This window comes from Hippopotamus amphibius, chromosome 1 (assembly GCF_030028045.1).
Source record: "Hippopotamus amphibius kiboko isolate mHipAmp2 chromosome 1, mHipAmp2.hap2, whole genome shotgun sequence".
Lineage (NCBI taxonomy): Eukaryota > Metazoa > Chordata > Mammalia > Artiodactyla > Hippopotamidae > Hippopotamus > Hippopotamus amphibius.
The window spans coordinates 118,728,361-118,753,387 of NC_080186.1; the positions used below are offsets into that span (position 1 = coordinate 118,728,361).

General features: G+C 52.4%; 1 protein-coding gene across 2 annotated transcripts; it reads left to right on the plus strand.

The window, feature by feature from the left end:
• Positions 1–7,125: 7,125 nt before the first annotated feature.
• Positions 7,126–25,026, plus strand: SEMA4A (semaphorin 4A). 2 transcript variants are annotated; one of them, XM_057726416.1, is made up of 15 exons: positions 7,126–7,354; positions 8,158–8,317; positions 10,064–10,224; positions 11,408–11,470; positions 11,732–11,830; positions 12,061–12,166; positions 13,010–13,126; positions 13,501–13,625; positions 13,786–13,958; positions 15,015–15,165; positions 20,880–21,060; positions 22,578–22,696; positions 22,806–22,963; positions 23,246–23,346; positions 23,737–25,026. In XM_057726416.1, exons 2-15 carry the CDS (start codon positions 8,185–8,187, stop codon positions 24,327–24,329), a joined length of 2,280 nt encoding a protein of 759 aa, XP_057582399.1. In that variant the 5' UTR covers positions 7,126–7,354; positions 8,158–8,184; the 3' UTR covers positions 24,330–25,026. The 2 variants fall into 2 exon arrangements, with proteins under 2 accessions (XP_057582399.1, XP_057582408.1); XM_057726425.1 differs by lacking the exon at positions 11,408–11,470.
• The last annotated feature ends 1 nt before the right edge of the window (position 25,027 follows it).

Consider the following 25,027-nt stretch of genomic DNA (forward strand, 5'->3'; position numbering starts at 1 on the left):
CTTTTGCAGAACCTGAGATCTTTAGCCATATTGCTTCCAAAACGACGGAACCAATTTGCACGTTCACCACTAGGGGGCAGACTATTAGAATTCCCGTTTTAAGTGAGGCACCTGAGACCCAGAGAGAAGAGAGGTTTGCCTAAGTCACCCAGCTCGCTGCTGATGGAGCCCAGAACTCCTGATTCCCAGAAAACACTGTGGCAACTCAGAATACTGTGGGAGGACCCAGGAGGGCTTTACAGAGGAAGGTGTCTTTTGGAGGGGAGCACATGGAAGGGTGGGAAGATTTCTATCAGGTAGAAATGAGAAGAAATACCGTCCCAGGTAGGGGATAGAGTCTACACTGAAACTTGAGGAAAGGCAGGGTCCAAGTGGACTGAGCAGAGCCTTCCCAGGCTGAAGGGGTGAAAGGAGGCCTAGAACACCAGTCAAGGGGTTTGAAATTAATTCCACAGGCACTGGGGAGCCAGGGGGAATTTTTGAGCAGAGCAGTAATATGAGAACTGAGGTTTTCTGCTGGCTCACTGCTGTCTTTCAGTTTCCACTTCTTTCCCCTCGCCTTATATGTGTGTATCTCTCCTGCCACTCCAGGGCCAGAAGTAACTGGTTAAGCCGTTTTCCTTTTCTATGTCACCACTCTGACAGCCGATCCGGGAGTAGGAGAGGGAGGGGCTGAGCCAGGACCCTTTGTCTCTTAGCCTCCCCAGCGCCTCAGTGCCCCCTACCCAGATGGGCGGAGGAAACAAGACTTAGAAGGCCACAGAGAGGGGAAGGTGCCTCCTGCCCCACCTCCACCCTAGGTTGACTCCGAGGTGCTGGCCTCCCCTCCCCCTCTGGGGCCAGGCCTCAGGCCCTTACAATCCTCGGGCTGATTCTCTGTGCTTAGTACCAGTCGGTGCCAGCTGGCAGCTCTCACCGGAGACTGAGGTGGCACGAATATGGGAAGGGGGGAGGAAGTGGGCAAGGGCCCAAGGGGAATAGGGGCCAGGATTCGAGGAGGTGGTAGTCATAGCTGGGTGGCCAAAATGGGGGTCATATGGGATGAGGGGAGGGCTAGACTGAGGAGTCTGCGGGTTTCCAGGGTAACAGAAGATGCGTCAGGTCCCCCACTCAGGCCCTCCTATCTCTGGCAAACCTAATCCTCTCCCCACCACCCACTTTCCTCTACATCTACCCCCTTAAGCTGCCCCTAGCTAATTCTCCTTGGTCCCTTTAAGAGCTGCCTGGGAACTGGGGCACCGGAGGGGGCTGGCAGGGCCCCCACCCCCTCCCCCTGCCCTGCCCGCCTCTGCTCCACCCCCTGCCTGGTACAGACTCTGCTGGAAATCTTGGACGCCTGGGTTAGGGTCTCCACTGCTGGGCTGGGGGTAAGGCTTGAAAGTGGTGGGGAAGGGGGAACGTGGTCCCTGGGGTGGGATGGGGGGCACGGGATGGCAGTTTCCATGGACATGGAATATCTGTTTACCAACCTCAGTGGATAATGTAGGAGGGCCTTCTGGGTGGTCCTTCAGCCTCAGACTAGGGGAAGGGTAGCCCCAGGGATCTTGAGGAACAGAGCCCAGGGGGCAAGATGCCTGGGTTTCCTCACCCTTCACTCCCCCATCTTATTTTCCTGGGATTCTCATTTGCTCACCTCCATCCAGCTACTTCCTACTCTTCCTGCAGTTAAAGACATAGGGCCCTGATGCCCTGTCTTCCCACACATGGGGAAACTGAGGCTAAGCAAACCAGAGTAAATGGAATTGTGTGTGCCCCAGCAGGAGAAATGGAGATGAGGCTGCAGGAAGGTTCTCCTTCTTTCTCTACCCCAGAGAACTAGACACAGGGGGTTTGGGAGTCCAGCTCACCCCAGCAAATTTCTAACCACAGCCACGGCAACCACCGGAGACTAAGTTCCTGCTCCCTCATCAAGACAACTCAGCTTCAGACAGCTTAGCCCTTGCCTGGAAATTTTTATTTCCGTACATGGAAGCTGGGAGAGGTACCCTGAAGCCCAGCTGGGTAACCTGGAATGAAGTGGAGCTGAGGGGTGGAGGGGGCGGGGGCGGGGGGGAGCTGTAGACGCCCCCTACTTTACTCCCTTTTCAGAAATGGAAATGTAGTCCCTTCCAGTTCTGCCACAGAGACTGTGACCAACTCCCCTAAAAGGGAAAGAGATGGGGGCAGGGACCCAAGAACACCCCCAGGTGTAAAGTCTTTCTGCTGTCCAACCTTCCTGTTACAGCCCTAGCTCAGTTTCCTCTAGTCCCTGACACCTTGATTCCAAATCATTTCTTCTCCTCCTGCTGTGTCCCAGTCCTGGGGGAGAAGAGGCTGTAGGCACCCTCTAAGTTCCGAAGACCTTGGGGCTGAGGACACAGAGGATGGTGTGTTCGGAAGTGATGGGGGATGTGGTGGCAGCTCTGCTCAGTCCACTTCTGCTTTCACCCCATGCCCTTCTTGCCCTGCCCTGGACAGAAATGCTCACCCATCACCCCAACCCAGACCTAATCTAAAGGGGAACCAGGTTTGGCCTGTGAAACTCTGCCGGGGGCAGACACCAGCACGCTCACTTCCTTCTTCCTAAAAATACTGAGTCTAGAGATGAGCCGAGCTGCTCCCAGGTAAGCTGGAAAGCCATCATTTTGCCTATGTGAATCAGAGAGGGCAAGTGCCCTGTCTAAGATCACACAGCATGTTATAGGTATCCAGGCCTGGGATCCAGGGCTCTTGCTCTCCAGCCCATGGTGCCTTTTTTTCACAATCTTCCCAGAGAGGTCAAGCTGGAAGGGGCTTTTTGTTTTTCTTTTTTTGTTTTTCTTCCTTTTTTTTGGTCCCTCGGCCTGTGGAATCTTAGCTCCCCAGCTAGCGATGGAATCCACACCCCCTGCAGTGGAAGCACAGTCTTAACCAGTGGACTGCCAGGGAAGTCCCCTGAAAGGGGCTTTTTCATCTCCTCATTTTACCAATGAAGAAGTTGAGGCCCAGTGGGGACAGGAGGGAGCTCTGGTGAATAGCAGCTCAGGATCAGGGCTGACAGAGGACGCCAGGCACAGCTCCCACAGCATCCACGCCGATCCCTGCTTGCCTCCCAGATGGGAACGAATCCAGCTCGGGCTTGTCTCTTTTTATCCCTATCTCATATGGACCTCTGGAAAGCTCTTTCTGAAGTCTTCCCTCCATCTCTCCTCTTATAGTAGAAAACTTCTCGTGGTAGGTCTCAGGGGGTTAGCCAGAGAAGGCTTTTGGCATCTTCTTGGTAAAGTGGCTTAGGAAGAAATGGCAAAACTGGAACCTGGCAGTGGAGCGCTTGCCATGCACACCAGGATAATATTAATAGGAGAGGGCTTCTTAGGCTTCTTGACAGAGACCCTGTCTCTTGGCTTATTTGCATAGATATTTGTGTGTTCATTTGCATCCTCATCGGCAAACTCAGTTTGCCTGGGGTCAGGCTGGCCAGCATCCAGGTGTGACCCCCTTGCATATATGCAGTTCCCGAGAGAATGGGGAAAACACAGAGAAACTGACCACAAAGGAGATCTGGCCCCAACTGATCCCCTGAACCCAGCTGGGGGACATTGGCGCTGTGGTGCCTGCCTGACAGTGGGTAAGGGAGCTGAGCGAGGACCTCCAGGGGCTAGTGTGCCCCCTCCTGCCTTCCCCCGCATCCAGAGCCCTGCCTCCTCCACACATGTGGATCCAGGAGCCGCAGAAGGTGGGGCGCAGGGGGACACGGGTAGGAGGAGGAAGAATATGGGGAGATTCTAGTCCCTCCCACTTAGAGATGCGGTTGCCATGGTGACTGAGGACCAGTGAGGCGGGATGGGGTTGGGGATGGGGGGCGGGGGTGTGGCAGGGACGAAGGCACTGGGAGGCAGGAAGCCTGGCATTCCAGGGGGAGGGAAACGCGGCAGCATCTCCAAGCTCCAGGTAAGGGAGCGGGAGAGCTGACAGTTCAGAAAGGAGGGGGCAGGCCATTGTCTGGCGCTGGCTCTGCCCTGAGGAGGGGGCAGACAGAGGGGGTCGGGCCATTGTGTTCACTACTCAGCTCAGTCTTCCAGCACTAGTCAGACGGAAGGAGGAAATCTAGGAGGCACTGGGTAAGGGGTTAGGAGGGATGGGTTGGGTGGGCGGCAAGAAGGCTGGGAGACCGTGGGGATGAGAAGAGGTGGGGGATGCTGGGGGAGTAGAGGCTTGGAGATACCCTTAGTGCCTTACATACAGTAGGCACTTAATAATTATAAGCCGATTTGCCTTGCTTGTGATTGTGAAAAGAGGGTAACGAAGGGCAGGGCAGGTGGGGCTAAGAAGGAGAGCCGGGAAGCTGATGTTCCCCAGGGCTGTGCTCTTCTGGGGCTGTCCCTGAAGCCAGAAGGGACAGGTGTTGGGGGAACCTGGACCAGCTGGGTCACTGGCAAAGCCAGGAGTGGCTTCTCTCCTGGCTCCAGGAGGCCCTCCCTCAGTGAGGTATCCATGCTCCCTCAGGATGCCGAAGACACAGAGCCCCTGGGGTGAGCATGGGGTAGGTGTGGGGAGCGACATCTCCATCTCCCCTCCCACCTCCATCCCCACATCTAGATCTCTATCCTGGGCTGAAAGCTGGCCAGAAAGGGGCTACTATTTGATGCGGTCCAGGGGCTGTGGGGGAGGAGTCCCCACTGGAGGGTCAGGGCTGAACTCAGCATCATTGTCGTGGGGGTCCCCAGGCTGGGCCCTGGGGCTCGGAGAGAAAGGAGTTGGGGAGCTCCCACGCTGGAGCGATGAAATGGCATGGCCCCTGCAGCCTGGTCCTGAACCTCTGACCCCTTCCTACCACCACCCCACCTGAAGTGCTGCCTGGCTCCAACCTCAGCCAAGACACTTCCCCTCCCTGGCCTTGGTTTCCTCACTTGTACAGTGAGGAGGTGGCACCCTGTCAGCTCTGAGCGTTCTTGATGTTGTGGGCAGGACCTGCCACATCATTTGCAGGGCCCAGTGCAAAACGCAAGTGTGGGGCTCCTCGTTCAAGATCAAGACTGTCAGGACGGCAGCCGTTGGGCATTGGACGGAGCATGAGGCCGTGTGAGCACTGCTCAGGTCACGTGCCCTGGCTGTGGGCTCTGTGGGCTGAAGCAAGGGAGACGGCACTGTGACTTGGGATCTGACTCTTGAGGCTCTGCTGCAAGACAGGCAGTGGTAGGGGGCAGGGTGCCCTTCCTCCACACCAGGCTCCTCTAGGGAACTAGACCAGGAGGCCCTTGTGGAGGCAGGGGGAGGGACCTGTACCTGCTGGCCATTCTTCAGAGAGGTTTCTGTTTCTTCTCGAGTCAGGAATCACCCCAGAGACCCTGTTTCTTAGCCCAGAGGAGCTAGAACTTGCCAGCCCCCACCCTCCACCCTTGCCTTCTCCATTCAAGTGGCTCAGAGCTGAGTTTCCTGAACTGGGGAAGGAACAGTGTGTAGCTAAGGGATTCACTCTGGAATGAGGCAGATCTGAGTTTAACTTGGCTTCTGGCTGTGTAACCTTCTTTGCCTCACTTTCCTTATCTTTAAAATGGGATTATGGTGGTATCTAGCAGCTAAAATTGTTGGGTAGACCAAAGCCTGAAAATGCAAACTTCATATTCGCTGGAGAGGCAGGGGAAAAGGAGACTTGCTGCCAGGAGAGTTCCTGGGTCTCTGGAGAAGGAGGAACTCGGCTCAGGGCATTGAATCTAACACTTTCAGAGAGGTGGGACTAGGGCCCAGGGCTGGGAGGCTGGGGCTAGAACCTCCTCCCCCAATCCCTCCTAACCCCCTTCCTATCAGAACTCCTCCTGGAGACCCAAAAGAGCCAATCTGTTCAAGCAGAGAGGCCCGGGGCAGGGTAGGTTCCCACTCTGAGTTGGGGGTTGGGGGGCCTGGAAAGTGGGAGTTTCCCTTGATTCTGAGAGACTAGCAAATTTTCTCTGGGTGCCTTGGCCCATGGTTTCTCCCAAGGACCTGGCAAAAAGCCTCCATAAGAGTCTGGGGGCGGTCTTAGGCAGGTCGTGACAGAAACAGCTGTCAGGAGGGGAAACAGGGAAAATGGGAGCAGGGGGAGAGGGAAGAAGGCTGAGCAGACTCTGGGAAGGAATTCTTCTAAGGAGGAACCTAGGCTGTCCCAGCACCCTGTAGCTTTGCTGTGGCAAAAGGGATGGAAGTTACACTACAGGAAGAAGTTCCTGACCATGAAGAATGTGCATTTAAGGAGGAAGTGAGTTATTTATTAGAGTCAGATCAGCCCTGGGATGTCTGTGCTCTTTAACCAGCAGTCAGCTGGTCTCAGGCTGAGTGGGCAGGAAACTACCCAGTTTATAGGGCATGAAGCCATCGGTGCTAGATGCCCCATTAACCCCGTACCATGAGGTTCCCCCAGAGCCTTCAGGGAGGGGTGAGCAGCCACCATGGCGCGTTTGGGTGTCTCAGAAGTATGTTCCAGAAGTATGAGCTCAGATGGGAAATTTTCTGGGTCTCCCACTGGTCTGATGCTGCCTAAGAGGGTTGGAGATTAGACTGCAGAAGGAATTTCCTCAGCAAAGCCACAGATAAGAGCCTAATGCAATTGTTTTATGTATTGATTTCTTAGACTTTTTTAAGCCATTTTTAAAAATTGAAGTATAATTAATTTATAATGTTGCATTAGTTTCAAGTGTACAGCAAAGCCATTCAGTTATACATACATATATGTACATATTCTTTTTTAGATTCTTTTCCATCATAGGTTATTACAAGATTAAGAATATAGTTCCCTGTGCTATACAGTAGGTCCCCGTTGTTTGCAATTGTTTTATTTTATAAAGACTATGTCCCAGTTGGAAGTGGGAGGTTTGAAGTGTTAGACCACGGCAGGGACTTCCCGGTAGGTAGGAGTGAAGAGACCCCACCTTGTGGGTAAGTGAAAAGAGGAATATGAAAGACAGTGTCGGTGTCATGTCTCCTATCTGGGAAATCTCGAGCGAGAGGAGAAACCACTGCTAGACTGGTTAGACTGGATGTGACGAGGTGGACAGGGGAATGTCTAAAATGACCTAGAAACTTTCTGGCCTTTTAAACTTTCTGGGTAGACAGGTGAGAGGAGGGTGAAAGAGAGAGGTGTGTCTCCTTTTATTCCCCTCCCAATCCACCAACTTCCGCCCAAGCCAGGGATCTGCCGCAACGCAACTGGAGAGGTGAAATTCTGGTTTCCCTTGCCCAGAGTTCCCAGTGCTGGCTTTGCCACTATGGGTACCTGGAGGGCCGCGCTGCTGACCCAGCCAGGCTAAGCCTCCCGTCCCCGGCCTCTGGGGCTGGGGACCCCCCCCCTTCTTTTTCTCTTGAGTGGCACCCCCGCCCACGAGTCTGGACACCTGGGTTCTGCACTGTGGCTGCCTCAAGGGTATGTGAAATGAGATGGGTGACTGGGGGGGTCCCAGGGGAGGATTACGCAGAGACCCAGGGAGACAGACAGGAGCAGCACAAAGTCCAGGGAGAGAGGGGGCATCTACAGAGGCCGGGAGTCAGCCAGCCACTCCCTGCCCTGGGCCACTCTCCTCCGCACGATGCTGACAGCCAGCCTGGAGGGCTGGATTCCCATCTCCTCCCTGTAAGTAGAGGCCTGTAGGTTTGATAGTCAGAAACCTGAGCCCAGCTGGGGAGAGGTCAGAGTGGGCCGATTCAGACCTGGCCCACTTGTTTGGGTCATCCGCACACAAGGCTGAGTAGGAGGCCCTGGCTATCAATAGATCTGAACGTGCCAGGAATGTCAGGTCTGAAGAATCTATATTGTACGTGCAGGAATGTGCTCCCCTGCACGTCCCCTGCCCAGGACCAGGCATGGGTTTGGGCTCTGGGCTGTGGAGGGAGGGAAGGTAAAGAGCAAATAGCAAGAAAGACTTCCCTGAGAGTAAGGGGAGAAAAGGCAGAGGGGCTCTTGGTGCAAAGAGAACAGAAGGGCGGGACGGAGAACAGCTGGACTCCTGTCCAGAGCGGGGAGGGAGGCAGGACAAGCCCTGTGAGGACGATGGAAGTGAGACTCTCTGAGGGCACTCTGGAGAGGAAACTGGCCCGCCTCCCTAGCATCCCGCCCCCCCCCCCCGACCCCGGGTGCACTTCTGCTGCCTCGGGCTGTTTGATTGGCTCCCAGGGGGGATGTGGTAAAGACTGCTCACCCAGAGAGTGCCCCGGTGCCTATTTCCCCAGTGCCGTCTGGTGACCTTCTGGCTGAGCATGGCCCTTCCAGCCCTGGGCCTGGACGCCTGGAGCCTACTGGGCCTTTTCCTCTCCCAGCTGCTCCTGCTGCCTCTGCCGACGGTGGGGGGTGACGGGCAGGGGCCCACACCCAGGGTCAAATACTACGCAGGTAAGTGTCTGGTGATCAGGAAGTGTGGGGATGGCAACGTGGGGCTGGAGGGGAAACGGAGGGTGGGGGGTAGGAAATTGGACATGGAGAAACCACGAGAGATGTGCCACGGAAAACAGAGGGCCTCGGAGAGAGAGAGAGAGACAGAAATTCAGACTGAGAAAGGAGTGAATGATGAAACTGACTTGGGGCAGAGGTTGAGGAAAGGGAGGTGAGGGGACCAGGGGGCCAGGGGCATTTGCCTTCTGGTTCTCCAGAGTTGGTGATTTTTCTTTCCCTCCTTAAATGTCACTGTTACCAAACTGGGCACCTCACACCCGTAACTGCTTTCATGCCCTCAAGTGCCCCAAAGCCAAGGCCCCTGCCAGAAGAGCACCTGTGGACCTGATGACCAGGACACACCAGGACACACAGCTGCACAGATGATGCTGGCCATGCCAGACCCAGTACTAAGGACATGGGGAACACAAGAACTCAGGGTGGCCTGGCTGGGGTATGGGCTCTGGGCCCCCTGTCGCCACAGCTTGGCTGGTTTCTTACTGAGGCTGTGAGGGCTGCTGGCCCTCCCGCTCTAGGGAAAAGATTCAGGAGAGGACACGGGCCCTGTAGGAGCTGTAGGGGCAGGGTCTCCTGGGCATGGCCGTGTCTTTAGCATCTTCCTGGGGCAACGTGGTAAAGGAAATGCATGTTGCCCATTGATGGAGGGGCCTCTCTGTGTTGGGTGCTGGGATCACTACATAAACAGGACTCAGCCCCTGCCCTCGAGGTGCTGATGGTCCCGAGGGGGAGGCAGAGAAGCAGTCAGACAACAACGCTTCAGGGCGCTCAGTTCAGTAACAGAGGGGTTTGTACAGTCCTGAGGAGGCTGGCCTCCAGCACCTTGCCCCATGTTCCCCCAACTCCTCCTCTTGGTTGGTCCTAAGAGTCTCTGAGCTTCCAAAGGTAACAATTAGCTAGTCAGTCCTCTAACTAATGCAAAAGTGCAAATGTGCTTGTGAGAGAGGATTTGAGAAGCTCCTCCCACCTTGCTGATATGTCAGGGGACGGGGCACAGACGCCCCATCTCCGCCACACCACGGTGATGGGGACACCTCAGGGAACCTCCCACGACGAGCTGGAATCCCACGCCCAGGTGACATCCAGGCACCTGCAAGAAACTTTGGAGAAAGATATTTCCTTTCTGTTCAGTCTATGGCAGGATTCTCATGGTGAAAATTTCCTGCAGTGGAGGAAGGGAGGAAAATGGGGTTGGTGAGTGGGACCCCTACAACCCACAGCTACTCTGACACATAGTCTTATCTACATCTAGCTTTCCTGTCTGTGGTCACCAATACCTTCCTCTCTGTCTGTTGCCAGAAGGCCCTCTCCACTGGTGAGGACCAACGTGTCCTCTCCCACTGCAGCCCCCCCCACCAGGCCTGGAAGAGCATCCACGGTGCCTCACTTTATTTTCTGTCCCTTTGCCTGTCACTTGGTTGCGGGCCGCCCTCCCCCAGCCCCAGGCTGTCATTACCCTGTCTCTGGCTGCCTTTCCTCTCTACTGTGGGATCAACACACAAAGCTGCTGTGGCTGCCAGCAGGGTGGGGTGGGGTGAAGCGGGAGCTGCTGCTGAAGAGTGGGTCCAGCTGCCAAGGCCCAGGGAGCACACTCAGCCAACCCTGTCCTTGCCCCGATTTGATCTCAGAAATCAGCTGCTTGCCCACTTGACTTCTCATCGCTCACCCCTTCTCACCATCTCCCAACAGGCGACGGACGCAGGCCTCTTAGCTTCTTCCACCAGAAGGGCCTCCAGGATTTTGACACTCTGCTCCTGAGTGATGATGGAGACACTCTCTATGTGGGGGCTCGAGAGGCCATTCTGGCTTTGAATATCCAGGATCCAGGGGTACCAAGGCTGAAGAACATGGTGAGAGGCCAGGGGAAGTGTGTGGGCTGGAAGTGAGGAGGGGGCTGAAGGCTGCCCTGTGCTTGGGCTGCATACGTATGAATAACCACCCGTTTTGCTGTTATCTATAATCAGCGACAATCAGCAATTCTTTTTTTTTTTTAATACTTATTTTTAAATTTTATTTTATTTTATTTTTCAGCTGGGTCAGGTCTTAGTTGTGGGACGCGAGCTTGCTGGTAGTGGCATGCATGCTTAGTAATTGTGGCACTCGGGCTTAGTTGCCCCGTAGCATATGGGATCTTAGTTCCCTGACCAGGGATTGAACGGGTGTCGCCTGCATTGGAAGGCAGATTCTTAACCACTGGACCCCCAGCGAAGTCCCCAACAATCAGCAGTTCTTGGTATAAACATATATAAACGATCCGTATAACAGACAAGAAGCGCTGTAGTGGCCTCATTATTCACGGGTACCATAAATACTGGTTGAATAATATTAATTGCTAAAATGGCTCATATGGAAATCATTGACATATGAGAGAAACATTGACTCAAATTACATCAATAATGTGATACCCACCCACTGGTAGAAATCACTGAAGATTCTGTGTTAAATTACAGTCACCCTACTCATGGAAACAATGTGAGGGAGAAAGGGAGAGGGAAAGAAAAACGGGAGGGAGGGAGCTTGCCATTACTGAGCATCTCCGTGGTTTGTGTTTCTCAGTGTGTGGTCTGTGGGCCACCTGCACATATGGGACGCCAATTAAAAATACAGATTCTCTGAGATGTGAGGAAGTGACATTCTTAACAATTTCCCCCGGAAATGTGGGGTTTTTTTGCCAACTGCTACTTTGTATACCATCATGGCATTAGGTGCTTTACATATGCTACCTAGTTGTGCCCTCCAGAAGCCTGTGAAATTGACCAAGATCACTCAGCCAGTAAGTGCCTGAGTCTAGATTCAAACCCAGGTCTGATTCCATAGGCCACATTCTGCCATGGAGCTGTGTCCTAATGCATATCAGTATCACCAGAGTAACAGCCAGGGTCATAAAGTGAGGTTATTATCATCCACCAGCAGGTAACTAACCACTATGCCTGCTGTTGCTTTCACACCAGAGCCAAGGAGGGGATGGTAGGTCAGAGCTAGAGCTGAAGACCTCATTCCCTTCATCTTCCCCTTCCCAATGCCCCACTTCAGATACCCTGGCCAGCCACTGACACAAAAAAGAGTGAATGTGCCTTTAAGAAGAAGAGCAATGAGGTAAGTAGAGGTGGAGATGTTGGGGTTCTGGTAGAGAACTCTGGCGTTCCCAGACCATCACTGGATGACCTCAGGTGGCGCAGGCAGCAGAGGATACTTGTTTGCATGATAACTGCCTGCGTAAGGTTCTGTAAAGACTTACTGGGGACTGCCTCAGCATTGCCCAGCCCTTCCCCCTACTAGGGAGTGAGGGAGCAGCCTCTGGGGGCCCAGGAGTTTGGGGCAAGTGCCCTGGAAGCCTGAACTCTTTATCTCTCCCAGACACAGTGTTTCAACTTTATTCGTGTCCTGGTCTCCTTCAACGCCACCCATCTCTACGCCTGCGGCACCTTTGCCTTCAGCCCTGCTTGTACCTTCATTGTGAGTTATCTGGTACCAGCTCTCAGGCCCCAAGCATCCCTCCTCACGTCTACTCCCAGCTCACCCTCTGCAGCTCTGGAAAACTCTGGTCTTCCAGATGCATGATCCTTGTGAGCTTCCTGGCCCCAGATCAGTTTTCCTCTACCTCCCCTCCCCTTCCTCCCTCATGCCCCTCCTTTCCCAGACGTGAGACTCTGGCGATCTGGCCCCCAGCCACTCCCCCTCTCTAGGAACTCCAAGATTCCAACCTGTTGCCCATCTCAAAGGACAAGGTTGTGGAGGGGAAAGGCCAAAGCCCCTTCGACCCTGCCCATAAGCACACGGCTGTCTTGGCAGGTGAGTATCAGGTTCCCTGGCCCATCCCAACAACTGCTTTCCCTGGTCACTCTGTGACATATGGAAACTGACAACTTCCTGAAAGGCAGGGGACAGAGGAGGGGGAAGCCCGGGACCTCGGAGCATAAAATCAGAGGGAGAATCAGGTACCCCAAACACCAGCTCTTGCTGAAGCTGCCACAAAGGAGGTGGAGCGAGGCGAATATGGAGAGATGCACACAGGCAGGAGGGTCCAGGAAGGGTCTCAGGCAGGGAAGAGGCCTGAGCTTCACTCATGTGCTCAACAAGCATGCTCTGCATGAACGCCCCCTCTCGTGTGCCAGGCACTGTGCTAGGGAACCGTAGGGATTACAAAGTGGAAATCCTGGTGCTGTGCCCTCCTGGACACAAACTGTCACAGACTTCCCACCCTGGTTTCCTGGAGGTGGTGGCCTTTGACTGAGTGGGACCTTGAAAGATAGGTAGATGGGCAGGGAAGGTGTTCCAGGAAGAAAAGGGTAGGACCCAAGGTATGGAAAGAAAATGAAGCCATCTTCGGGGAACAGTGAGTGATTCTAACTGGCAAGTGGTTCAGCTGGAGGTGGGAGGGAGGAGCCAGAGAAAGCCAGAAAAGTGCCAAAACACCGAAATGCTATAAGGGGGGCCATTCCCCGTGGGCAGAAGGTCCTAACCGCGGTGCTCAGTGAGGGGCTGTGAGCTGGGCTTTGGGATTCCACAGGAAGGTGTAGAACAAAGAAAGGAGGCCAGAGGCTGATGTGAATTGCGACCCCAGTCAGAAGCAGGTCTGAGGAGGGCAGGGGCACCCTCCCACTCATGCGGTCTCCCCTCCTCTCCTCACACTAGACGGGATGCTCTATTCCGGCACCATGAACAACTTTCTGGGCAGTGAGCCCATCCTGATGCGCACGCTGGGATCCCAGCCTGTCCTCAAGACCGACAATTTCCTCCGCTGGCTGCAACGTAAGGACCTGGGCCCCACCCAGCACAGGTCTGGGCCCCTTTCCCGCGTCCCGGAGACCTGGCACTGTGCATTGCTGTTAATTTACTCAGCTCTCATTTGTTGAGGCATACAATGTGCAAGGCAGTACTGTTAGGCATTGGTGGTACCTCAGGGAAGAAGACGAAGCTCCCATCCTCGTGGAGCTTTCATCTCACGTAAATAACGAAAGTACCAGTCGCTCCCACCCCCCACCCCTCACCCATGGCTACGGCTCGACTAGCTGTGGGACCCGAGGCATCGTGTCTCCTGGCCTCCAGAGCCAAGGGTTTTCACAAAGGGGAAGCCGGGGCATCCAGGTGCTGCATCTCTTAGGCTTTCTGCCCCGCCCCTGCAGCGGACGCCTCCTTCGTGGCAGCCATCCCTTCGACCCAGGTCGTCTACTTCTTCTTCGAGGAGACAGCCAGCGAGTTTGAGTTCTTCGAGAAGCTCCACACATCTCGGGTGGCCAGAGTCTGCAAGGTCTGCCTTCTGGGCGGGAGGCGGGGCTGGCCGTGGAGAAGCCAATGGGGAGGTGGCAGAGGCGGGGCTGAGCTCTTAGGGACCAATGGGAGTGAGGGGCGGGGAAGAGGGCGTGGTCACGCGGGCTCCGGGCTCCCCTTGACTCCTACTGTGCTCCTAGAACGACGTGGGCGGCGAAAAGCTGCTGCAGAAGAAGTGGACCACCTTCCTGAAGGCGCAGCTGCTCTGCGCCCAGCCAGGGCAGCTGCCCTTCAACGTCATCCGCCACGCTGTCCAGCTGGCAGACAATTCCTCCGCCGATCCCCATGTCTTCGCAGTCTTCACCTCTCAGTGGTGAGCAGCCAGGCGGGAACGTGGGGGCTGGAAGCGGGATTTGGGGTCAGCACCCTTGCTGCCCTAGCCCACCGGGGAGGGTAGGAACTGATGTGAGCCGAACACATACTCCACACTTCACATACGAAGGCATTGGATTGTCACCATCTCCTAGGAATTTGACTCATGCCCTTCATGTAGATGGAAAAAATAAAGCTCAGAAAGGTTATTAGTTTATATCTTGCCTGATTCCAAAAAGGATAGGAGGCAGCTTACAAAAGGCAAACATTAAAATAAAATAAAACCTATGAGGAAATGGAAATAAAAGGAGAATAAGCGAACCCACAGATAGGGTCAGCACATTACAAATGTTTGTCATTTATAAGTCCTGGGATGCCAGCACAAATTTAGCTCTGAGCTTCCTAATGGTCAGAGCAAAGAGCAAAACACCATCAGCAACATAAAATAAAAATAAAGTCATTGGCTGGAGACTGAGAAAGTTTAACTTATTTGCTGTGGTCTGGCCCCACAGTGTTCAGGTATCTGCTGACAATGTGTCAGGTACCAAAGATATCTGTTGTAAACAAGGTATGGTGTCTATGGCATCCAGAATTGAGAATACGGTGCATGCCACAGTCACATTAAAGAGAACAAGAGAGACAGACCTTCAGACAGACCAGGGCTGAAGGAACAAAAATAGTCTTGTAGTCAGGCTCTGGTTGGTTATCTGAGGACCAGAAATGCATGGGACCCCCAAGGACGAGCGATTCATCTGGAGCCTGTCAGGGAGCTGGTTACACTGCCCCTCCCATAGGGGCCCAGTCTGGGCAGGCCAGGCAGGAGACACCCCAGGGCCAGAGCCCCAGTTAATTCTCATCAAGGATAATCACACATCAGATCCTAAGATGGGATAGAGTCTGGGGCTCTGCTAGCCCTTTTCGCCAGCTGGGGGCTGACCCAGCCCTTCATACTCCTGCCCTTCTGGGGTTTCTCACCAAGGGTGGGCCAGGGCCGGAGGGGGAGCTTCCTGGCGCAGCAGAGGAGATTACAGACAACGTCCCCTCTGGCTGTCTCCAGGCATGTCGGTGGAACCAGAAGCTCTGCTGTCTGTGCTTTCTCACTGAAGGACATCAAGCGTGTCTTTGAGGGGAAGTATAAGGAACTGAACAAAGAGACTTCACGCTGGACTACTTACGGGTTCCCTGATATCAGTCCCCGGCCAGGCAGCGTGAGTACTGGTCATCCCACTGAGCAGCGCCCCCTCCTCCAGACACATAATAAGCGTGTCAAAGCTCCTATCGCGGCATAATAAATGCCCAACACATGCTAGTGCTCCCCACACCCCCAAGTCCCGTCTGCTCCGATATTCACCCATTGCAGCTGCCCACGTTCCACATGTGCCCAACTCCATCCTAAACACAGAGCAGCACCCCCATATCCCGGCTACGTGCGCACCAAATACCTGGGTATATCAACGGGGTGTGCCAAGGACTGTCTTCGTCATCTTCACCTGCATTTCTTATTTAACTTTTGTTTTGATTTATTTTTATTTATTTATTTAGTTAGTTAGTTATCTATTTATTTATTTAATTGGCTGTGTTGGGTCTTTTTGCTGTGCGCGGGCTTTCTTTTAGTTGCGGTGAGTGGGGGCTACTCTTCGTTGTGGTGCACGGGCTCCTCATTGCTGTGGCTTCTCTTGTTGTGGAGCACGGGCTCTAGGCACATGGGCTTCAGTAGCTGCAGCACACGGGCTCAATGGTTGTGGCTCATGGGCTCTAAAGCACAGGCTCAACAGTTGTGGCGCTCGGTCCCAGCTGCTCTGCGGCATGTGCGATCTTCCTGGAGCAGGGATCAAACCCGTGTCCCCTGCATTGGCAGGCGGACTCCCAACCACTACGCCACCCAGCAAGCCCTTGTTTTATTTTTTGATCAGAGTTGTATATGTACAACATTTAAAGAATCATATAGATTTACAAAAAACAGTCCTATCTCCTATCCTCAGCACTTTCCCCCCTCTAGAGACAACCACCTTCATCTCTTTTAGCTGGTTCTTTTGATATTTTTCTTCAAATCTCGAAATACTTTTATTGCTACTTCTTGATATTTCAGTTTCAGGCAGTGTCTGTTGAATTTCCATTCTGAATGGTGAGGATTTAACCATATCCCCCCACCCCCACCCCCACTCAGCGATGTGCTGGAACTGGCTTGCAGCAACTAACAAGAACCCTTTGTGCATCTCTTTCCAAATCCATGTCCAGTGACATTACATTGATAGCTTTTTTTTAAAAAAAATTAATGAATTTATTTTTATTTATTGGCTGCGTTGGGTCTTCGTTGTAGTTGCTGGTGGGGGGTGGCTACTCTTTGTTGAGGTGCATGGGCTTCTCATTGCGGCGGCTTCTCTTGTTGCAGAGCTCTGGGCTCTAGGCACGCGGGCTTTAGTAGTTGCAGTGCACTTGGCCTCTAGAGAGCAGGCTCGGTAGTTGTGGTGCATGGGCATGTGAGATCTTCCCGGACCAGGGATCGAACCCATGTCCCTTGCATTGGCAGGCAGATTCTTAACCGCTGCGCCACCAGGGAAGTCCCTGAATCTCTTTTGAAAACAGATCCATTACATATTCTAAGCGTTTCGCCTTCCTGGAGACCCTTCCTCTCTGCTGCAGTCTGGACTACATCTATCTACATCTATATCCGGGCCATAGCTGCCATCCTGGAATCTCCCTTCCTTGTCATTCTGGGCATTCCCTTTGCCTCTTTCTTGTGACAATCTGGTGTTTCTTGCATCCCACAATTTCCTCTTTTTTTCTTTCTTTTCCACTGTCTTATTTTAGTGGAGGATAGCCTCTGTAGATTCCCAGAAAGGGATACATGGCAGGTAAATTTTTTTGAGACCTTGAATGTCTGAAAATGTCTTTATTCTACTTTCACATTTGGTTGTTTGCCTACATGTATCTAAGTCTAGACTAGAAATAATCTTCCTTCCAAACTTTGAAGGCTTACTCTATTACCTTCTAGCTTCCAGGGCTGCTGTTGAGAAGTCTAAAGCTACTCTGATCCCCAGCTCTTTGAATGTCACCTGTTTTGTTTTTTTTTTTTCTCACTGGAATCTTGTCGTACCTTTTTTGTGTTGCTGGTTGTTTTGAAATTTCATGATACTGTGCCTTGATGGGATTCTGTTCATTCATTGTCTGGACATTCAATTTGCCCCTTAAGCCTGGAAATCTAGTTTTTTCAGTTCTTAGGAGTTTTCTTGAACTATTTCCTCCTGTTTCCTTTTCATTCAACAAATATTTTTTGAGGCCACCTGTCACTGTTGTAGGCACTGGGGGTATATCAGTGAACAAAAGAGATAAAAGTCTCTTTCCTCATAGAGCTGACATTCTAATATTAGAATGTTTTTTCATTTCCTTCTGGACCTCCTGGACTGGTCCTCTAAGTTTTAAAATCCTTAAATTTTTTTTTTCCAGTTCTTTGGCTTTGTTCTACTTTCTGAGAGAGTGTCTCAATTTTATCTTCTGATCCTTCTATCAGATTTTTGATTTCTGCTAACATATTGAATTTCCTATTTTTTTGAGCTTTGAATATGTCCTTTATAGATATGTTCTATTATAGAGAATTTTAAACATATAAAAAGTAGACAGAATAGTATAATGGACCTCCATATATCCATCAGCAGCTTCAACTCATAGCCAATCAAACTGTTTCATCTATACCTCACCCACTTCCCCTCTTATTATTTTGAAGCAAATTCTGGACATCATATCATTTCATCTGCATTAGTTTCCTATGGCTGCTGCAACAAATTGCCACAAATGTGGTGGTGTGAAACAACAGAAGTTTATTCTTTCACAGTTCTGGAAGCCAAGTGTTTGAAATCAAAGTGTCAGCAGGGTTGGTTTCTTGTGGAGGCTATGAGGGAGAGTCTGTTCTATGCCTTGCTCCTAGCTTCTGGTTGGCTGCTGGCAAAATCCTTGGTGTTCCCTGGCTTGTAGGCACGTCACTCCAATCTCTGCCTCGGTCATCACTTTGTCTTATCTCTGTATGTCTCCTCCACTTCTCTCATAAGGACACTTGTCATTGGATTTAGAGCCCATTGTAATCCGGAATGAGTCATCTTGAGATTTTCAATTATATCTACAAAGACCCTTTCTGCAGATAAAGTCACATTCACAGGTTTTAGCGCTTTTGGGGCACTGCCATTAATCCCGCGACGTCATCCATAAATATTTTAGTATGTATCTCCAAAAGATAAGGGCTTTGGAAGAAAACAAAAAACTAACATAGCCATAGTACCATTATCACACCAAAAAATTAATAATACTTCCTTAATCTAATATGCATTTAGTGTTTAAATTTCTGAGTCTCACAGATGTCATAAGGGTTTTTAAAAAAATATAGTTTGTTTATTGGAATCAAAATCCTAATAAGATCTGTAAATTTGGATTGTTGTGTTTTTTTTTTAATAAATGTATTTAAAAAAATTTTTATTTATTGGCTGTGTTGGGTCTTCCTTGCTGCACACGGGCTTTCTGTAATTGCAGAGAGCTGAGGCTACTCTTTGTTGCTGTGTGTGGGCTTCTTACTGTGGTGGCTTCTCTTGTTGTGGAGCACAGGCTCTAGGCACTTGGGCTTCAGTAGTTGCGGAGTGTGGGCTCATCAGTAGTTGTGGCTCGCGGGCTCTAGAGCGCAGGCTCAATCATTGTGGCACACGGGGATCTTCCCAGACCAGGGCTCGAACCCATGTCCCCTGCATTGGCAGGCGGATTCTTAACCACTGTGCCACCAGGGAAGCCCCTGGTTTGGTTGTTCTTTTCAGTCACTTTTAGTCTATATGTTCCCTTTCCAACTTCTTTTTTTCTCTTGCAATTTATTTGTTATGTAGAATTTTCCACAGTCTGGGTCTTGATGATTTTGCATCTCTGTGATGGAGTTTAAGTATTTTCTGTAAATTGGTTGGTGTTTGCATCTAGAGACTTGATCAAAGGTTGACTTCCAGGAGTGGAACTACCTCATAGTGGTAGTGTGGTCTTTCAGGACGTATGTAATCTCTGGCCATGCTCTTTGAAATAAGAACTCCTCTTTTGTAGCGTCATGTTCTTGTTTCATGGGTGTACGGTCTTCATACATATCTCTTAAGATAGTAATGATACTTTGCTGTGAAGTTTTTTTTCTCTGAATCATTTCTGTTTCCTCTTAGGTTTTTGTTTATTCAATTTTTCCATTTCCTTGTTTTGATCTCTTTCATGTTCATGGTTTCACTCACATAGTTGGTAATCCTCAGCTATCTACTCATATTTAAGAGGGAGGGGACCATGAAGTTGTTTGGAAACTCTGCACGCTGGGTAGAACTTGGCAGCTTGAATTCCGTGAGAGCTCCACTGAGGCTGGGCAGGCTGGGCTGCTTTTTTAGGGACCTTCAATGTCAGGATCATTAAGTCTTTCCTCTTGGACCTCTATTCAGTTTTCCTGGAGCAGACTTTTCCAGTCTTCTGCTTGGAGGGAGATGGTCTGGCTCCTGGTGTCTGGGAGCCGTGGGGAAAGAGGGCTGGGTGTGGGGGAAGAATCTCAGCAGGTACTGTGTCTACTTGCATTTAATCCCCTGCTTTCACGATGGTGTCACCCGCCTCTGCTGTCCTCCATCCAGAGTCCCTCTGTCTTACCCCCTCCAGAAAATAAACCTCCAGTTTTGGACCAGGGTATGGAAGGGACAGTCACTCAGCTGCATGGAGTTGGGAGGAGATCTGCCTGCTTCTTACACACAGTTTCAAATAATCATCTTTATTCAGCCCCTCCTTTACCCCATTTCCAGTGGTGACTGGGGCCACTGATTCATGAACTTCAGGAATTCTGCCTTATAAATCAGATCGTTTGGGGCTATCCCTGGGATGGCTTAAGAAGATTCTTTTTCCTGCTAAGTCTTTTACTATTTGTTCCTTTGCTTTCCAGCTTCCAAAATATGGCTGCTTTTGTCTCCTCTCCTGTTCTCCCCATCCCTATAGGTTTATGTCTTAAAAAAAAAAAAAGCCTTTGGGAGGAAGCGAGAGTAGATGCATGTGCTCATTCTGGCATCAAAATGAGATACAGATGTTATCACATCACTTTACAGATGAGGAAGTTGCAGCTCATAGAGGTGAGGTAACTTGTCTGAGGACACAGCTTGTAGGTGACAGAGCTGGGGCTGGTGTTAAGACAGTGCTCTTGGAAACGGAGGACAAGAATCGTGACCAAAGATCAGGATACTGTCCCAGAGCCACCGTATGCTGGTGTTGGCAGGGCTTTCGAGAACAGCCGGTCCAACCCCCTCATTTTATGGGTAAGAAAAAGAAGGCCCAGAATGGAGAAGGAACTCTCCCGGAGTCATGCATCAAATTCATGCCAAACTGCGATGAGAAGCATTTCCTACTATACCACCCCTTTCTGTGACCTCCTTCATTCAATTACTGACTCAGCGAACATTTATTGGGCACCAGCTGTGTGCCAGTTCCTATGCTAAGCCTGGGCCTACAGACGTGAGTGCAAGGTGGTCCTTGTCTACAAGGGACCTTCACCCTACTTCCTGCTGGTGGCCAGGCATCCTTGGTGAAGGTGATGATGGAGGAAAATAATGACAGCTAATGTTTATCAAGTACTTACTTCATGCCAAGCACCACTGTTCTAATTACTTTTCCTGCATGAGCGCGTTTCATCCTCACAGCAAGCACGTGATGTATCGGTACTAGGCCCATTTCACTGTTAAGGAACCTCAGGCATGCTGAATTCAGAGGCCAGAATTCAAAGCCAGGCAGTTCCAGGGTCCAGCTTTAATCACCATCCTGAAGTGAGGAATACCAAGAGGGAGGGTGGCAAAGGAGATTAGCCAAGGGGTAGGGAGGGAGGGAAGAGGCAACGAGTGTATTGAAGGGAAGGAGAAAGCTGACCTGATCTGCCTCTTTCCCCCTTCAGTGCTCAGAGGACCCCTCCTCTGATAAAGCCTTGACCTTCATGAAGAACCATTTCCTGATGGATGAGCTGGTGGTGGGGACACCCCTGCTGGTCAAGTCTGGTGTGGAGTACACACGGCTTGCCGTGGAGACAGCCCAGGACATCGACGGGAAGAGCCACCTGGTCATGTACCTGGGCACCAGTGAGTAAAGGGCCCCAGGCTACCCCTCAGGGGACTAGAGCAAGGGCTGCAACTCAGGTTGAGGAGGGAAACCTTTGAGTTCATTCACTCAGGCATTCAGTCAGCGAATGTTTTCTGAGCACCTACTTTGTGCCTGGCACCCGGCTAGGCTCTGCAAATACAGTGGGGGAACAAAACAGCCCCGTCCCTACCTTTTCTGAGCTTTCGTTCTGGTTGGGGAGAGAAACACGGAGGGCTTTGGTGACCTTAGCAAGAGCTGTCTACCTTATGGGGGGAGCCATGCTAGAGAGGTGACGAGTGAGGGAGGATAGAGGGGGAGCTGGAAACAGCGAGGGTAGAGATCACGCTTCAGGAAGCTTAGCTGTGAAGGGGAAGAGGGGAAGGGGAGGTAACTGGAGGGGGCGTAGGATCCAGCCAGCATTCTTTCTAAAGATGAGGAAGATCATCAGGATCCAGTAGAGAGGGAGACGGTGAAGAGATGGGCAGGAGAGGAGCTAATTGGCAGGTGAAGTTGCAAGAGCAGCAAGAAGCCAGGCTCTAGGTCACAGGTGGAGGGACTGGTCGTGAGTCAGGGAGGGACAGACCTCTGCTGGGATGGGAGTGAAGGAGTAGAAGGGAGATCAGACTGGAAGGGGGAGTGTATAGACTTGGGTGGGAGATGGGCAAGGAGGACACAAGGTCTTGAGCCGGTGCGTGGCGGGGGTGGGGGTGGGGCGGGGTGGATGGGTGGATTGAAAGGTGGAAAAGGTGGGAGGTTTGGGGAGAGAGGAATAGATTCAAATATTCACTGTGGAAAGCAAAGACTGTCTGCAGGGGGTGGGGGGCGGGGGGGGAGGGAAGATTGCCAAGCATATATTATATTGAGGGCCTGGCTGAGGTGGATGACCTTGAGCTTTAGTGGAAGAAATCCGCCAGGTTTATTCATTCTTTTAGGACATCAGCTGTGCATATATTGGGTATACAAGAGAGGACAAAGCAGACAAAAAGCTAGTTCCTTTTGGAGTGCATGGGGACAGACAATAAACATGCTGAACAAGTCAATTACTTGATACATTATAAGATTAGAAAATAAATAGAGCAACGTGAAGGGGGGTCAGGAATGCCAGTTGGGGAGGTAGTAATTTTTAGAAGGGTGTTCAAGGTAGAACTCACTGAAGTGCCTTTGAGTAGAGACACTTGATGGAGGTGAGGGAGGCTTGTGATGTGATTTTCTACAGAAGCGCTCCGCTGTCCACTGCCCATGTCCATCGAGAAAGGGGACGGTGGGGTTTCCTCCAGGGATGGAGTTTTATCAGGCAGTTGCAAAGGAAGGGCTGAGAGGCAGGGGATTTCCAGCCATTTACAAGTGAGCTCCGTCTCCGTGGCACAGAGGGAAATGGTCTGACAGATCTGTGTCCGGTGCGCACTTCAGAAGGACCTTTCTGACAGCTGGGGAGGCCATCTGGAGTCAGAGGGGGAGCCTGAGGGGGATGTGTAGATGGGGACAGACAATTTCAGCTCTCTCTGTCTCTCCACAGGCACAGGGTTCCTCCACAAAGCTGTCGTGAGTGGGGAGAGCAGCGCTTACCTGGTGGAGGAGATCCAGATGTTCCCTGACCCTGAACCTGTTCGCAACCTGCAGCTGGCCCCCACCCAGGCAGGACGGGGCCTGACCCTCAGATGACCTTCCACGGGGGTGGGCCTTGGGTGTGGGCTCCTTATTAAGTGTGCTGGGGGTGCCCTGACGCTCTCCATCTCTCTTCCAGGGTGCAGTGTTTGCAGGCTTCTCAGGAGGCATCTGGAAGGTTCCCCGGGCCAGTTGTAGTGTCTACAAGAGCTGTGTGGACTGTGTCCTTGCCCGGGACCCTCACTGTGCCTGGGACCCCAAGTCCCAAACCTGCCGCCTCCTGCCCACCCCCATCCCGTGAGTGCCAGTTTACCCAGCTTATGGTCTTCCTCTTTCCAGGTGCTTCTAACGTGTTCCCTCCCAGATTCCCCCTGGCCTGTGGGGGCTCCTCCAGGGATGGAGCTGCACCAGGGAGTTCCGAGCTGTTCCAGCCCACCCTGGGCTTCTCTTCCCCTCCTCTCTGTTCTACCTTGTCTTCCCACCCCGTCTTCTTCCCCCCTGCACGTCCCTCTCTTGCTCCGTCCTCTTCCCACTCTTGTCTGTTTCAAGGGATAATTTTTGCTTTCCTTGCCTTCTTAGGAAGTCCTGGAAGCAGGACATGGAGCGTGGAAACCCAGAGTGGGCTTGTGCCAGTGGCCCCATGGGCAGGAGCCACAGGCCTCAGAGCCACCCCCAGATCAGTGAGTGTGGGGCCGGGGAAGATGCAAAGCCTCGGGAAGACTTCTGGGGGTGGGATGCTCCTGCCTCAGTTTCTCCCCCCAACACCTGCCCAGCTTGAGACCTGAATACCCAGAGTTGGGTTGGAATTTGATGTAGGCTGTAGGGAGGAGGAATAGGAATTCTAAGCTGGGATTCAGGATTGGAGTTGAGGTTAGTTCTGGTGTCAGAGTTGGAGTCAGATGGACTGGAGGTTAGTTTGGGGCCCAGCCTGGAGATAGGAAAGGGGCCAGAGTTGAGTTTAGGAGTTGAAACAGAAGTTGGAGATGGGAGTTGGGGCCCAAGTGTCAGGTAGAGATTCCCTTGTGCCTGCATTTTCCCCTTAACCTTTTGCCCCTTTCCTTCACCTACAGTTAAAGAAGTCCTGGTTGCCCCCAACTCCATCCTGGAGCTCCCTTGCCCCCACCTCTCAGCCCTCGCCTCTTACCACTGGAGTCACGGGACAGCAGCGATCCCAGACGCCTCTTTCACAGTCTACCAGGGCTCCCTCCTGCTGTTGCTGCGCGATGGGGTGGGGGGTCTCTATCAGTGCTGGGCCACTGAGAATGACTTCTCATACCCTGTGGTCTCCTACTGGGTGGACAGTCAGGACCAACGCCTGGCCCTGGATCCCGAACTGGCGGGCATTCCCCGGGAACGTGTGGAGGCCCCGCTGACCAGAGTCGGCGGTGGGGCCGCCCTGGCTGCCCCTCGGTCCTACTGGCCCCACTTCCTCACTGTCACGGTACTCCTTGCCTTCGTGCTTTCAGGAGCCCTCATCATCCTTCTCGCCTCCCCACTGGGGGCACTCCGAGCCCGGGGCAAGGTCCAAGGCTGTGGGACTCTGCCCTCCACGGAGAAGGCCCCATTGAGCAGGGAGCAGTGCCTCCAACCCCCCAAGGAAGGCAGGACCTCTGCCAGTGATGTGGACGCCGACAGCAACCTCCAGGGCACTGAGGTGGCTTAAACTCTGCGTACAGGCTGGGGCTGTCGGGTAGGGCAGGGCGCCCAGCCATGCTGGCTGGGGGCACCGGGAGCAGCGCGGCCCCGACCAGGGAGGCAATAGCACAAAAGACCACCTTCCTCCCACTAGAGGGCCTTCTCCGCCACCCCGTGCTACCAGTAGCACTCAGTGGGGCTGGGCACAGCGGCCTGACTCCCCTATGGGACTCGCCTCTACCAAGCATGTGGCATCTCTAACGGCGGCTGCCCCAGACCTACTATGATTGGAGGACTTAGAGAGGATCCTTCAGTTCTGGCTATTCCGGGACCTTCCAGAAACATACAGCTGCAGGAGACCCTAAAACACCTACTGTAAGATGGCACACCGCACCTGGAGACGCCACTCTGAAAGCACCAACACTTGGACACCAACGCTCTCTTCTCCCAGGGCTCTCCAGGACACTGCGGGGAGCCACTTCCTCCTGCTCCCCTTGTCAACTCAACCTGGGAGGTCTTTCCTGAAGTCTCATCTCCTTCCATCTTGCCTCAGTCGGGGCGGATGTAATCCCTTCCGGCCTGGCTGGAATGGAGGGGTAATCTGAGCCTTGTTCACGCCTTTTCCCCGGTGGACCCCTGGACCTCCTTCCTCTCCCCTCTCCTTTGTTTTGGGATTCAGAAACGGCTTGTCACAGACAGTTTATTTTTTATTAAAAAGACAACGCT